This window comes from Notothenia coriiceps, unplaced genomic scaffold (assembly GCF_000735185.1).
Source record: "Notothenia coriiceps isolate Sejong01 unplaced genomic scaffold, NC01 NC01_scaffold00000668, whole genome shotgun sequence".
In the NCBI taxonomy this organism is placed as follows: Eukaryota; Metazoa; Chordata; class Actinopteri; order Perciformes; family Nototheniidae; genus Notothenia; species Notothenia coriiceps.
This window is the reverse complement of record NW_011333369.1, coordinates 187411-202560: the sequence shown is the minus strand read 5'-3', so window position 1 is coordinate 202560 and position 15150 is coordinate 187411. Positions and strand designations below refer to the sequence as shown.

Here is a 15150-nt window from a genome sequence, read left to right as displayed (position 1 = left end):
GCAACAAGCTAATCCCTAAAACCTCGCCACAAGGTCGTAAACTTAAGACAGCTCATCAGCTGCAGTCTGCTGTCGCTGAAAATCTCTCCAATGAGATTGACAAATCTCACAGGGCAACACTTTATTGGGATAAGTGCAACTTCAGTGCGACTTCAGGCATTTGAGGCTGTATCTTTATTTGAGTAAAGACAGGGATAAACAAGCACATGCAAAAAGAAAATGATAAATGCAAGATGGAAAATGTTCTTTATACTGTAGATGTTTAAATGTTCTTGTAGCCTTTCTAATAACTTACTGGCAATACTATATCACTAGTAAATTCAGCTTTTTGCACACTCCCTTAGGGCTGCTCCATTATGGCAAAAATCATAATCTCGATTATTTGAGTCAATAATTGATATCACGATTATTAAAAAAAATTTTTGAACAGTATGTTTTTAACAGTTGATTACCCTGAACTAATTCAACTGAAAAAATAATAATTTTTTTTCAAAAAAATCGTTTTATTCCGATTATTTCATAATCCTTGCAAGCCAAAATCGTAATTGTGATTAAAATACGATGAATTGAGCAGCCCCACGATCCCTGCAGCAAGACCATTTTGTAGTTGAGTGAGAAAAGCACACGCCAACCTACATTTGCAACGACTCAAGTTGTCAAACTGTTAGCAGAAAAGTAGGGTAGCAATAATTGTTTTATCAATTTCCTCTTTAACCGATGCTCTGAAGGGAAGCGTCTGGGTGATTGATTTGCAGTCTTAAGAGTCTGCCTCTCTCCCCAGAGGAGCTCCGCAGAGAGCATCCCAGACTCCTCGGCTCTCGTCTGGGCTCTCAGGTGTCAGAGCCGCGGCCCTCTGTCGCCATGCAGGCTGTCAGAAGATTGTGCTGGGGTTTGCACAATTAAACACACATTCATGGATGAACAGATACACACACAAAGACAGTAAAATGATGACTTTAAAGGCCAACGCTTCTCTTCATCCTTGTTGCTACATTTGTATGACCGCATGTATGTGTCTCTGAGTTAGACTGTGCATCAGGTCTCCTCTGCTGCCACCCATCTGCTTCTTTCAGACAGACGTCCTTGTAAGGGAGGGAAGACGGATGCTAAGTGAGTAAGATCTGCCCTGAGTCACATCTACCTCCCACCCTTACAGCCTGCCTGCCTGCCTGCCTTGTTTGATGACTAGCCCGACATATCTCCAATCCCCCCCATCCCGCATAATTACACTACAGTTCCCATTTGTCCGCTGTGCATAAACAGCTCTTCCTGAAACCCAGTGCTGTCTTCTATTAGATCCCAGAACCATCAGTAGGCCTGAGGATGATTCTGACTGTCAGTCGGGCCCAGACAGCCAGCCAGTCAGAGCCATGCCTGGACAACAATCACATTACCCCAACCCAGGAACACACAGAGAGAGAAACACAGCAATCAATATTGTTCACTGACATCTGTCTGACCACTTAGGTTCCTCCCAGCAAGACGCTTCCCACCACAACTGAAAGAGGATATCCGGCTCGATCAAAATGTACATATCATGGGATCATGTTAGCGACAAAACTTCAGAAACTGATACATATCAAGGTTTATATTCAGATGCAACACATCCCATATTAAGAATAAGAGGGTAAGATTTCAGACTGTCTCAGTTACTGTCACTGCACTTCCTGTTATAAAACAGTGATATATTCGCCCAGACAGAACAACAAAAGAATCAGACAGCTTAATCAAAAATATTTGACTCTTACACCTGCCACTTATGTAACTGGTGAAACACGAGGTGTATCTGTGTTCTGACTGGCTGGCTACAGATTTGTCAGGCAGAGTGAGTGGTCCAGCAAACACCAGCGACACCTCCCCGGCCATCCATCTCTTTTGCTCTCTCCCATCTCCCGCCTCTGCACATTTCACTTTGACAAATGCACAAGAACAGGGCCGCTCCTGCAGGACTGTGGGAGGCGGGGAGGGGAGGTATGGATCGGAGAGGGGAAATTGGATTTGATAGATAAATATCTGAGGATAGCATTACTGCTCACTCCTTCTCTCTCTAATATCCATGTGTGCGTGTGTGCATGCAGGTGTGGGTCTGAGTGGAAGGACTGTTGAGTAGACTGTTTTTGTGAAGCTACCACCCGGACAGCTCATCTCAATAGCACATTAATGTTTAATGGGGACTAAAAATATCTGACATTATACAGTAATGCTCTATGGGCTTTTTGTGTGATGTCTGTGGTCGCAGACGCAAATTTGCAAACCACAACTTCATGGTAACTTTATTTGGTTTTTAAGCATTGACAGGAACAAAATAGTATACAAGCTAAACTGTTAGTGTAATTATTGTGTTAAGTATTAGGCAGCTACTTTGTGCATTCATGGCCTGAGCATGAAAATGAAACTCTTCCATCTACTTCTCTCTTTATACAATACAGCGTTTTGTATTAATTGTTTTATTGCATGAAAAAGTGGGTAATAGCAGCATGAAGAACAATGAGCACTGTGTTGACCGCTGTCTTGCAAGTCAACAGCAGCAAATGGGATGATGTGTGAGCATGCATCTGCTGGTATTTTAGAAAAGGGGTGGGTCTTACCTGCAGACTTGGGAGTGAATTTGTCCCGGTTAGCAGCACACACAGCTAGTACCCTGTAGCCCAGGTCCAGATCGTACCCCTGCTGAGCAGCGACGCGACTCACCACCTGCAGATCAGCATTTCATCAACTGTTTTGTAACCATTACATCATTTGGATTCAATCATTATCTATCGATACACTTTCTTATGCAACACCATAACAATATTGATCTTTTACATGAACAATGAATGCTAAATAAGCAGTTAAGGCATCTTAAACCCTTGTACTCGCATAGCTGTGTTAATATTTTTGAACAGCTGCTATTATTGAATTCCCTTTTTCTTCAGACACACATTCAATAAACACTTAAACACACAGATTAATGTGGAGTCTGCCGCGTGGGCTTCTCCAGTGATCCTCAGTCAGGATGAGTCTGATCACTGTATGAACCTTAAAGAGAGGTGAGAGAGCCAAACCACGGTCACTCTGCAAAGCCAGCCGAGCCACGGAAAGGTTATAATCTCACAAGCCTGCTCTGGCCCCAAAGTGAACCGAGTTTTTTCTCCTGACAGAATATCACTGGTTTACTCACAGAGGGAAATGTGGCAATAATAGTGTGTGTGTTTGTTGGAGAGTGGTGTAGAACAAGTTAGGAATGTATATTTTACCAGCGTCCCCCGAGTGAACAAGGGCTTAAAATCCTATTTTTCACTACTTTTTGGAGAATACCCAGTCCCTAGCTCCAAGGTTTTAATAATCCTTTTGTGATAATGACTTCAAACGGAGGTTGAACATTTATGGGACATGAAGCAGGAGCCTCCCGGACTCTAATATAAAGTTAAAGGGGATGCTGAGTGATGTTAAACAGGACTCAGGAGACAGGGGTAAATCATTATTAGAAGGGAACCCCCTTTGCTTTTATCTGCTAACAGATGACAACACCGCCGCTCTCTCTGACCTCAAAACACACATTACCGTTAATAAGGTCAGCCGGGGTGCCTTTTAGGGAGCCAACATAACAACGAGCAGTGATCGTAAAGTGCCTTAGTCACAGGTTATATGGCTGCTTGAGCACGGAATGAAAAGCTTTGAAAATGATGGTAATAAATAGGGTTTATGCGATTGCTTTAAATATAATGACAATTAATAATGTGCAATTACAGTTTCAAGTAAATCATGGTGGTTTATTTGAAGCTGTTGATGAGAATTCCAGGGATAAGTGCTTCACAACATCATCCATTCAACCCAACCATATTATGCAAACAATGACGAGTCCGACAAACAGTCCAATCGTGTTGCTGTCAATCGTTTCATTTCCTGCGTGAGTGAGTCTGCCCTGCAGTTTGCACAGGGCAGGCAGCCAGCTACAGAGGCTAGCATAGATTCAACAAGGATTTAACAGTGTTTCACCTCATAAGCCTTTTTCAGCTTAATCTCCTTCTGAGGATGTACTGTACATCCAGGCCTATATTCCAGTCAATATTAGAACATTGCTAGAGGGGTGCCAGAAGGTTACTTTGGCATTGATATTTCTGTTTCTCTATTTGCTAGAGGGAAAAAAACACTTCAGTTCTGTGGTTTATTTCTGCCAAGACAGGTCCTTGTGATCAAAGAGGCAGGAATAATATATACTGTGAGTCTGCCTGCACTGACATTATCCACACTCTTAATACAGTATGCATAAAGACAGAAAAACACACACATTGTGGAGCAGACTGAGCTAGCAGTGCAGCACTGACAGCTCAGTTGTGTCATCTTTTATTGGCTCTGGAGCCAGAGACCAGAGGATGACCTCCACGTGTGCAACATGCCAGAGGGAACAAGCATCTCCACATGAGGCACACTTTCACTTCAGCTACAAATCTCACGGGCTATGATTGATGCACAGTCATCTTTATATTTCACTTCAGCGCTCTGATACATTACCAGCGCAGTAACGTCAGGAAGATAAAATCCTTGAAAGAATGCTAAGACTTGTTGCGCGCTATAATTCTCCAGATAAGAAGCCGTTCGCTCTCTGAGTCTGATGAAACAATTTAGCTGATGGAAACAGCCCCATACTGAGAGGGATCACAGCGGTGGGCTCCATTGTATAGCTTTTTATCAGCCTTTAAGAGGCTTTTATTGTGATTTACACATTAATGAGCATTTATGTGTTTACTCACGCTACCACTTCAGCTGGGGACAATGTTCCTTCAGTGCTTCATAGGCTGATCTTAACGATAGACGCGAACAACTTTCAATTCTATGCTCTAAAGCCTCTTTCCCAGTGTCACACTGTGACTGTGACTGTGTGTGTGTGTGTGTGTGTGTGTGTGTGTGTGTGTGTGTGTGTGTGTGTGTGTGTGTGTGTGTGTGTGTGTGTGTGTGTGTGAGTTTGTTCACACACCTGGTACAGGCCAGCTCTCTGGCCCAGTGCCCAGATCGATGAATGGTAGGTGGTGAACTGAAAGGCGATAGCCAGGGGTGACTGGCTACCCACAGTCCTGTTCAAACCTCTTTTTATTGTGCATGTGAGTGTTAAGCACTAAGTGGAGAGAAGCAGTGGGTGACAAGGACTTTAACCTCTGTCACTGGCCCCTGACGGGCTGGGCAGCTGTGTGCTGGATACAAACCTTACTAACCTGGTGTGACTATAACCTGCTACTGACTGTTTTACTCAAATCGGAAGCGAAACATAGTTTAACCCAAATAGAAAAGGTCAATATAACTATATAATTCATCTTGTTTTAGCTGTTGTGTCGTCTAGGTTAACCTGAAACAAAAAAGTAGGCTAAAAGTGGACAAATCGACCCGTCTGTTTTTCCTTAGTGTCCAAAATGGAATTATTGTTTTGCTCATGTCTCCTAAAAAGTACCTGAAAAACCTCACGGAAAACCATAATTACTGTTTGCATACCGTCAGACATCCCATGAGGCTTTGCTCGAAAGGTCGCTGGAAGGCCCGGGGATCTCCACACCAGTCGAGCAGCTCTGTGGCCGCCGAGTGGAAGTTGGCCGGGTTCTGTAAGTGCTGTGCAAACACAGAGAGAGGAGACTGCTATTAGAAACAATGGAAAATAATGAGCGTGATTTTTTTTCAAATTAAGTACAAATTGGAAAAACACTGAAACCAAATAGTTTGGCAGCCCCACAGCCTCCCTCCAAACTGCCTTGATTTAATGTCTTGTGTTTCTGCGCAACCCTGTGAGGACCTTGACTCCTTCCAATGTACGCCCACTCAGGGCTCCGCTGCATTGTGGGAAGAAGATCACACCCATATCAACAATGATGCCAGTGTTTCCTGTTAATCTCTCTTGGCAACACCCAGCCCTCACCCCCCTGACCCACACAGCAACCAAATTTTCCCTCCAACTCTCCTGCTCCCTTCATTCATTGCCTTTTTTTTTTTAAAAGAACGTAGCAGAGCCTCGGCACCAGAGGTCCACTGGCTGGCTTGGCTATGCACAAAGAAAAACAACCTTGGTCCTGGCAGCTATGTGTGCAGACTCAATGCGCCGTTGGTGTGTTGTCTAATCTCTTTCAGTCTCTCTCTGTCTCTCTCGCTTGCTCACTGAGGCCTGAAACAGTTGAGTCTTTTCTTCCCAGTGTCTGAAGGCTACTCAGGCTGGCAGGACACAATAAGCGGTTTTAAAATTGGGCTCCCTTTCTTCATGGCTCAGGAGGTTAATAGCTCTGAAATGGCGCGGAGCTGCAGCGTGTTCAGTCGGCGAGATTGAGCCCACTTGAAAGCATTTATTATTCTCATCTGGGGCTGAAGCGTCTTGTTTTGTGTGTTCTTGCAGAAAAGGTAGAACTATTGTCTTTAGGGGGCAGCAGAGGTGAGCGTTTTTTCAATGGGGCAGCTTTTCGGCAGCGTGTGACAAAAGGGCTCTTGGGTGCGAAATGTGGCCTAACATGTCAGGCCTGGTACCCGCCTGCAGAGACAATCTCTGACTACTTCCAATGATATCATGAGATTCAAGAGAGGCCTTAAGTGACTCATCTTTTCTGATGTGAAGATTAGCCATTATAGAGCTATAGCTGCGGCCTCTCACAGAGGTTTGGGTTGATGATGAAGTGAAGCAGTGAGAGTGAGGGAAAGTGAGAGATGCTCTTGTTGAGTGAGAGGGAGGAGGAGAGCCTGTTCTAGATGAGTGATATAATCTGGCATTATTGCTGCTTGATGGGAGGCGTATCAGCCTCCAGCGCGAGAGGAATCAGAACTGGCACAGCAGGGGCTGTCTGTCTGGATCTGAACTCACAGCTCCTCCTCTGCAGCGCTCGCCACCGACTCTGCCTGACAACCTCAACTCTGGTGTGAGGGGGAGGACGGCGGAGTGAAATAGCTCTACTGAATTTTTTAGGGAGGAGGATGGGGGGGCCTGAGCTTTTCTTGTTGTTGTTGCTGTTCAGGGTTGGATGAGGACAAGAATGGGGAGGTGGAGGGGGAGGGCTTCAGCAGACAAAGAGCCAGACGTTTGACAGACTGTCCTCCGTTGGATGATGGACTGACTTAACCCCTTTTTTTCAGGCCAGCCAAGGATCAGGCTGTTCGCCGCCTACCTGGGCCTGGCTGCGTGGAAAACAACACAACACCTGGCTCTGGGCCAGCGGAGGCTTTCCCCAAATCAAAACAAGACCCTGCTGGCAGGACCGCCACAAGCTCAGCACTCGCTGACTAACTCACCACCTTTGAAGTCTGGTTTACTACGAATTCTATTACACCCTGAGCTGAGGAGTATATAAACCAACATTTATTAAGCTAGATGTGTGCAGGCTATTTAGGGCTTATCAGTGACGCCTGAGAAAATAATGGAGAAGGCTTTGTGAAATGAGTAGTGTCAAATTCAAACAAATTCAACTCATTTAAGAAAAAGTGACATTTTGGAAATAAGGCTTTTGACGCCAAGCACTGAGGCAATGAGAGCCTGTTTAGGTTAAGGTTAATAAAGGAGGAGTACAGGAGGTTACGAGGGGCAATGGGGGGGGTTAACAGCAGGCACAGAGAAAAAGGGATATGTCATCTCATAATTGCAAGCTCAAAGCCCTATCATTTACTGATTCACTGTAAGGCGCTGTGTCACATGGATGTTGGGAGATATAAAGGATCACACCCACATAGCATAAACAAATAAGCCCACAGCCTGCCAGCTAGTCAGCCAGTCCTTGTAGCCTATTAATCACAGGCAGAGGCGGTAGCCCTGGGTAATGTCTGACTGTGTCTTTCAGTGTGTATCAGTCTGCGAGGAGTCTCCTAAAACCTGGCAGTCAACAAAGCGTTTAAGAAAAAACAAAACAAGGGCGGCTATATGTCAAGAGTGCCAGGAACGTGATGTAAGGGAGCGCAGGACCAGGAGGGGGAAAGTCTGTTGTGTTGCTCTTTGAAGTCTCTCCTTGTGTGCACTGCCAGATTTGTAGCCTCCCTCTCTCCCTCTATGACCCTGTGCAACATGATCTGTGTGACTGGAGCTAATGGCCAGAAAAACTGATGTCCATATAAGGTTCTGAGAGGAGAAAGGAGAAGGAGAGGAAATGCAGCATCTTGTATCAGGCCTCCATGAGTATATGTCTGCAGTGATTGGTCTGTATACACACCTGTTTGATGCACAGCAGCCTGTCATTGGTCTGCTGGATGTGCCGGTCCATTGATGGTAACGTGTTCATTTTGATGTCTTTACCGGGACGCCATCAAAAGTGTGGAAATCTGTAAAAGGAAGGAGAGGTACATCAGGTTTTTATGTAATGATAATTTATTTTTATGATGTAGCCGATGAAGTTCAAACAGCATTTTAGGAGCTTAACAACAGTGGAACCAGCTTGTTTATGCACTGAATCATCGAAGGGCTTGAAAAAACAAGTAACAGAGATATTCCACAGCAGCGCTTTACACGCCTAACAGAATAAAGTGATGAAACCTTAAGAAAACATCCATGCTTTTTATGTAGCTGTCGGAGAAAAATCGAACACACACTGCAACCGAGAAAAGGACATCAAGTCTTATCTCTCTTTAAAAGAAGCATACCTCACAGTCAAGGTTATCAGCGTGGCAGAGACAACAGATTTATACCCACATCTAAGAAGAGATAAGGTTCAGCTTTACAGCATCCCTTTCTCTCGGCGTATATCTTGTTCTGATCCAACAGTGAGCTGCTACAAGAACTATTTCAGCCCCGCACTCATCACTACATCTCGGAGAAAGCCTGGATTAATAGGTATCGTGCTGGTTTGCCAGCGAGGCCTCCGTCCCTCACCATCCCTCTGTGTTTATCTCCATCAATGTTGGTCCGCCTCACATTCCTCCGCACAAAAGGGGAACTGAAAGACCACAGGTGGGGAGGGGGGAGAGCCAGGGTTCTAGAAAAGCTGCTCAGTACTGATAAAGGGTCCCCCAAGATCCCCCGCTGTGAGAAACAGAGCGAGAGAACGAATACGATGAAAGAATAGTCCTCAGCCGGGGAGTTTTCATGTGTAATGCTCAGTCTGGTGAGCTTATCTTAGAAAGACTATTGCACACTTTTTCTGTCTCTTTCACTCTTACACACACACTTAAGAGCATGTAAACACAAAAGCTTGAATTCTTCACTTTGATTAAGCGTAAAAGGTAAAACTTCAAAGGAACACTTTGAAAATAAGAGTGTATTACTAATCCTCTGAGCTTAAGCATTAGCAGAGTAGAATTACCTGGAGAGCACTCGCACAAAGTCTAAAACATCAGCGGATACTTTGCTCGCATGAGTAAGGGGGAATTTTGGGAGCAAATGTGGTCAAACGGTGTGGTGGCGAAATGTCAGGTTACACGGGCAGTTTTTTTCTGTGAAAAGTATTTACAAAACAGCTGACTTTACATTCTTCAGGGCTCAAAAACACACACATTTTATGACCATAACTCTGGGTGGCCTAATTCTTCTGCATGTGCTGTCTCCCAGTATCCAGGAGATGTCTCCCTCTCCTGCTGCTAACCAGCGTGTCTTTCTCACACACTACACCCGGAGCAAGTGGTCCAGAGAGGGCTCCTTTAAGCCCTGACAAGTGCTACAAATCCCCTTCAGCGGCCAGGCAGCTCCACGGACCGCTAACAGGGCGCGCTCCAGCCCGGCGCTGGCCATTTGACCTTGTGGATATTGATTAACTGTTTCTACTACAGCTCTCCTTCCTGCTGGCCCAACACAATCCGCAGCCAAGACCCACGAAGAAGGAGGAGGGAGTTCGGAGGGGGGCAGAGAAATCTGCTTTTTTTTACCCAATAATCTCCCCTCCTTCCCTCTGTTGAGCTTTCACAAGGTCCAACACACACATCTCCCACAAACGGGCAGAGCTTTTGTTAGTCGGTGAATGGACGAGCCTTCGGGGTTCTGAAAGGAAAATGAGTGAGGTGGAAATGCGATTGGCCGGTGGCGTTTAAACTGAGATAAGAAGTAAATCCACCTGACTGCCTGTCTGTCCAGGCTAACAGCACCACACCCCCAACATGTGTTGCATAACAGACAACACATGAGTGGCAGAAGCCCTCCTCCTGCCCTACATCCTCACCCCTCCTTGTTACTATCTAGATAAAACACTGTAATCTGTCAAATCGTCACAGGAAGTCGAATGTTTTACGTAACAGTGAAATATTGACATCTCTGCCTCCACTTCTCGACAGATTACAGCTGAACTGAAAACATAAAACTGTAAGAATGGCAGTGATTTCTCCTTTTATCCAGCTTTTTATTTTTCTTTAAACTTTTTGAGCTGCTGCTGTTATCGTGTGAGCATGCACACACGCTGAAGAGAGGGCCTGTTTAATCTTTATTGTCTTCCAAACATCTTAATCAGCTCCAAAGGATTACACATCCAATTACGCCGTGCCTGTTACAACCCCTCTTTAAACAGCAGTGGGAGGATGCTGCTATGAATCACAGCAGAGTAACACACCACGAATAATACCAACATCTGAGTACGCCTCTGTTCTTTTCTCTGACTGTTGCAAAAACAATCACTTCTTGTTTCCCTCCTTTTTTCTTACCAGAGCAAAACAGGCTGGGGGGGAGGGGGGAGAGGGGAAAGAAGACAAGAGGAAAGTTTAATGTAAAGCACTGGAGTATGGCAGGGAGGGGGCAAGAGGGGCCGGCTCAATGGGGAAAAGACACAGAGAGAGGGAAAAAGAACATGTTGGAATTATCTCTTCATTATCAGCAGCAGTGCACACCCACTTATTCAAACATACACATGCGTTGCGTGTGATCACTCACTCACCAGCATGAGTGATTTCTCATTTCAGACAAATGACTACCACCTTTTTTAGAGTGCAGCTCACTCTGTGAGCGTGATGGCTGGTGGGGGTTGCATGGAAGCAGTTACAGGATCTCATAATGCACTCAAATGGGGTGTATTGTATAGAGCAGTGGTTCCCAACCTGGGGGGCGCGCCAAAGATCGCAGGGGGGGAGCCAGGCCTCAGATGATTTGAGGCCAAATATGATATTTACACTTTTTTTTTTTTTTTTACATATAATTGTAAAGCAATACAATATGATATGTATAATTCTTTCTTTAATAGAAATGTTTCTTCCCGTAAAGTGTCCAAACCGGGCTTTTCTGGATAAGCGCATTTTTTAAAACATAGCCATTGTCCATGCCGGTTTCAGTTGGATTATTTGTCACAGTTGCTCCGATCAGATCGTTCTCCTTAACTAACAGCAACTTCCAACAGGAGTCATTTGGGGGGGCTCATGGGAAAAAAGGTTGGGAACCACTGGTATAGAGCACATTTTGGGGTAATATGGGTGTTATCAAGAAAGTAATATGTGTATTTTCAAACATCAATAAATATAGTATCAGGGCAAGCCACTATGTGCAAAAAAGTCAAGTTAAAAAGACTGTATTTAATCCTTAAGTGGCACTTTGTGGCAATCAAGTTTGCAAACACAAGTAGGTTGATTTAATTCGATTCATGAAATGCATTAAATGACCATATAATCAGATGATTTTGCTACTGAAAGTTGACAAACAATGAGCCCTATGAAGCAGCACAAATCCCTCAGCCACACGAAGGCTCTGTATCCTGAGGCCGATATAGTGTTTTCTTAAATTTGTCTGGTGCATTCTTTAAGTTATGCTGTGGTTTGAATTGGCTCCAAAGGCCTCTGGAGGGAAAAACCATATTCTTTGCATAAAATATGTTCTGTTTGAGTTGAATAATCATGGCTTTGCATGCGATAATATGGAACATATGGCGTCTTAATGGTTCATCTTCTTATAAAGTGTAGAGGGCAGTGCTGAACAATATAAAAGGAGCAAGTCTGGCCAGAGATCATCTTCATTATTCAGCAACAGTGTGAAAAGGGAGAACATAACTATCACTCCTGCTCTCTGGACACAGTGGGGGATCTCCTCCTCCTCCTCCTCCTAGTCTTCTTTTATACAGCCACAGCTTTTCTTTCTCTCCCTACTATGTGCTTTTCGTCCCCTTTTCTATAGCCCTCAGACATCATTAGAGCCACCCAGCGTGCGACTCCTTTCCACCACCTTCTATTTTCCGTTCTATCATTTTCCTCTCTCCGTCCCTCATATCTCAACCCTCCTGCCACTCTTCCTCCCTCCCTCCCTCCTCCTCCTCCCTCCTCCTTCCTCCTTCCTGGGGCCCCGTGCGGGGAGCTGCCATAACAGGAGGTGGAATGGATTCATTTGCTCTAATGTGGTTTGGGCTGCAGCGTGGCACGGCACAGAGCTCCTCTCCCTCTCTGTCTGCAGTTCATGTGTTTTCAAACAGACCAATCAACACCACTCAGCTGTGCTGGCCTGCCTCTCCCCTCCCCTCCCACAATCTCTGCTCTCAGTGTGTCTGTACAAAGCTACCAGCCCTCTTTCACACACACATGTACACACTATTATCTCTATTTGCAAACTCCAATTGACAGACAGTCCCTTTCTGCTCTCATTGCCTTCTTTTCTCCATTCTGTCTTTTTATAAACCTACTTCCACCATCACATCTCTGCCTTGTTTCACTCTTTGCTAATCTTCTCCTCTAATCTCCCCCCCCCCCTCTCTTAGCAAAGCCATCTATTGGCCACATCGCTCCCTCCGGCCTTTATAAAACTCAACATCATCATAACCACCAGCCTCAATAAAAATGTGAAATGGCTTGTCCCAGGAGTGGAAAAAATAAACTCTAAATGTCGCTGTTTGTTTATCCTCTGTTTTAATGTGACAACCACAGCAGCACCGGGCAGCTATGTGACACCCTACACCGCGATGCAAACAGCTGTGATGTGGGGATATCTGAGCTGCTCTGTTGCTGTCTATAAATATGGAGCTTCAGTTATGGAGTATTGCAGGTATGCACCACCAGATACCCCCGGGAGCAGACGATTATTTCACCACTCAATGTGGGGGATCAAAAAAGAGCACCATGTTCCAAGTGAGCACAGGGTGCCCTCTTCTTTAGCTAATATATTTTAGAAATGGAAATGGCTACACAGTGCTTAAGCAGTATTTTGATGCTTACATGCACACATAATACTGTATCTGTAAACAATTACATTGTATTTGCCGGTTAATTGAGTCATCGTTCATCTTCGAGAATTCTGGTCTTACATAAAGTCGTTAGTTGCTTGTTTTGTCTAACTGTCAAAAGTTCCCCGAATTAAATTTGCAGTATAACCGAGAAGGAAATTAAAACCACATTTGTAAAGCCAGTAACTGCATTTCTTCTTGAATCAATTTATTTCTGTCATTCAACTTATATTTCCCCTCAGCACGTGAAGGCTAAAAATAGATCAAAAAGGTTATTAAATATTGTCCTTGTAAACAGAGACATGACTAATAAGATACTGTTTGCTAACAGCTTGATAATATCAATTTAAAATGTGTTATGTCACTGTCGTGCTTGTTACAGCAGGTCGTGATGCTCCAACATTTAAAAAAAAAAAATCAGTTATAGCATAGGCTGCCATAATACTGCTCGTCAGATGGTTGACACAATTCTGAAACAACCTCCTCTGAACCTTCCTGACATTTGGGGGCTGTGTACTACCATTTCTGTAACTTTCAGGAACTGATATTCAGACATTCACACCATTTTTGTGCAGAAGTGACAAAGTGACCATTTTTATTTATTCTTGACACAACAGAGTGCAACATTATGAAATATCGTGTCTGAAATTGTGCACCATTATCATTAGATTTAAACCATATGGCACACTGTGTTTATTTCATAATGAAAACAAAAACCCAAGACGACGCCTTCCATCCTAAATAACGCTTAAACATTGTAATTTGATTAAATAACAATTTAACTAGTTTTTATAGACTTTCTTTGTTATCCTGGTGTGTGTGTGGGCCCATGTAAGTGCACATGTCTATGTTTTGATTGCCTCAGATGCAATAATAGGGAAAGTACATCTATCTACCTGTGAGATACGGAATCAGGTCATCCATGAGCAGAACGGAGCTTGAGCCTCACGTGATGAATGAATGAACTCCTTATTCCATAGAAATTTCCAGTTGCTGAGGACTATAAATACCAGCTGGAGAAGATTGTATGTCCTGGCTGCCACATACAATTTTCCACTGTCACGAAAGGCAAGATTCTATCACTTGTGATGCACAAGGGATGAAGCAAAGGTGTGTGTGTGTGAGGCCATCGTCTAGCTTGTATCGCTGCACCAGGACATCATAAGACTTCCTGAAACACTGAGTCCTTCCAGTGAAAGAGTGCATAAAACTCAGAAGCTTTATTAAGTGGAATAACAGCAGTCGGGTACATGAGGAATATATGAGGAGATGACAGTGTATCTGAGGAGAGTGATTGACAGTGCAGTGTGACAGGCTTGTGTAAAGCTAACCTTACGGGCCTGACTCCAGCAGAGCAGTTAGCTCACACTCCGCCCCCTGTGACTGCTGAATGGGTAAACTGACAAATTCCATGTCCTTCGGTTTCAGCAACGGCAAACTGCTGACCCAAATGCAATTAAACAACATCCACTGGGGTGAGTGTAACACATCGATGTACGGTAGCATATGAATGTGCATGTGATAGTCTTTGCGGGGAGAGGGTGATGAAGTGTGTGCAGAAAAGAGAAACAGAGAGACAGGAGCAGAGAGTGAGACTTACAAAGAGCGAGTGTGATTCAATCTGCTCAGTAAGCCATGAAATGGTATTGGTGTCATTAGGGAGAGCAAAAATATATCTGTGCCAGTCTGCCCTCCACTCCCCTTGTCTTTGACACTCCAAAAGCACAATCTTTGCTAAAAAAGCAACCAGCCAAGCCTCTCTGCACTTGGCGGAACAAAAACGTCCTACAGTGCTGCAACCTTTCTGTCTCCCACTGATCTTTTGAGACAAATCCAATTAACCATTACAACAAAATATTCCTAAGATTTTCCAATTAGAAATCCTTCTGATTTCATACACACAGTACGGCCAATCGGCACAGAACATGCCATTTGTTGAAGGAGAGAATGAAAAGGACCTTACTATGCTGTGCAAGGACTTCTTTAAAAGTCCAAACCTTTTCAGAGCACAACTGAGGAAAGGAAAATTGCTGCTTTGCTCATTCAATCCCGACAAAACTACTCTGAGTAAATTCAGTTAACAAAGGACATCTTCAGAAGAATTACC

The 15150-nt window shown here is 44.2% G+C and overlaps 1 protein-coding gene across 6 annotated transcripts in view; it reads right to left on the bottom strand.

Moving 5' to 3' along the window:
- The window catches only part of zmiz1a (zinc finger, MIZ-type containing 1a), a 100236-nt gene that overhangs the window by 23229 nt on the left and 61857 nt on the right, over nucleotides 1–15150 (bottom strand). For all 6 annotated transcript variants that reach the window (XM_010784244.1, XM_010784251.1, XM_010784259.1 and 3 more), the window contains 3 exons: nucleotides 8145–8253; nucleotides 5467–5580; nucleotides 2589–2694 (listed from right to left, as the gene is read on the bottom strand). In XM_010784244.1, coding sequence (XP_010782546.1) covers nucleotides 2589–2694; nucleotides 5467–5580; nucleotides 8145–8213 — 289 coding nt within the window. In that variant the 5' untranslated portion in view covers nucleotides 8214–8253. The remainder of the gene's footprint in view (nucleotides 1–2588; nucleotides 2695–5466; nucleotides 5581–8144; nucleotides 8254–15150) is intronic.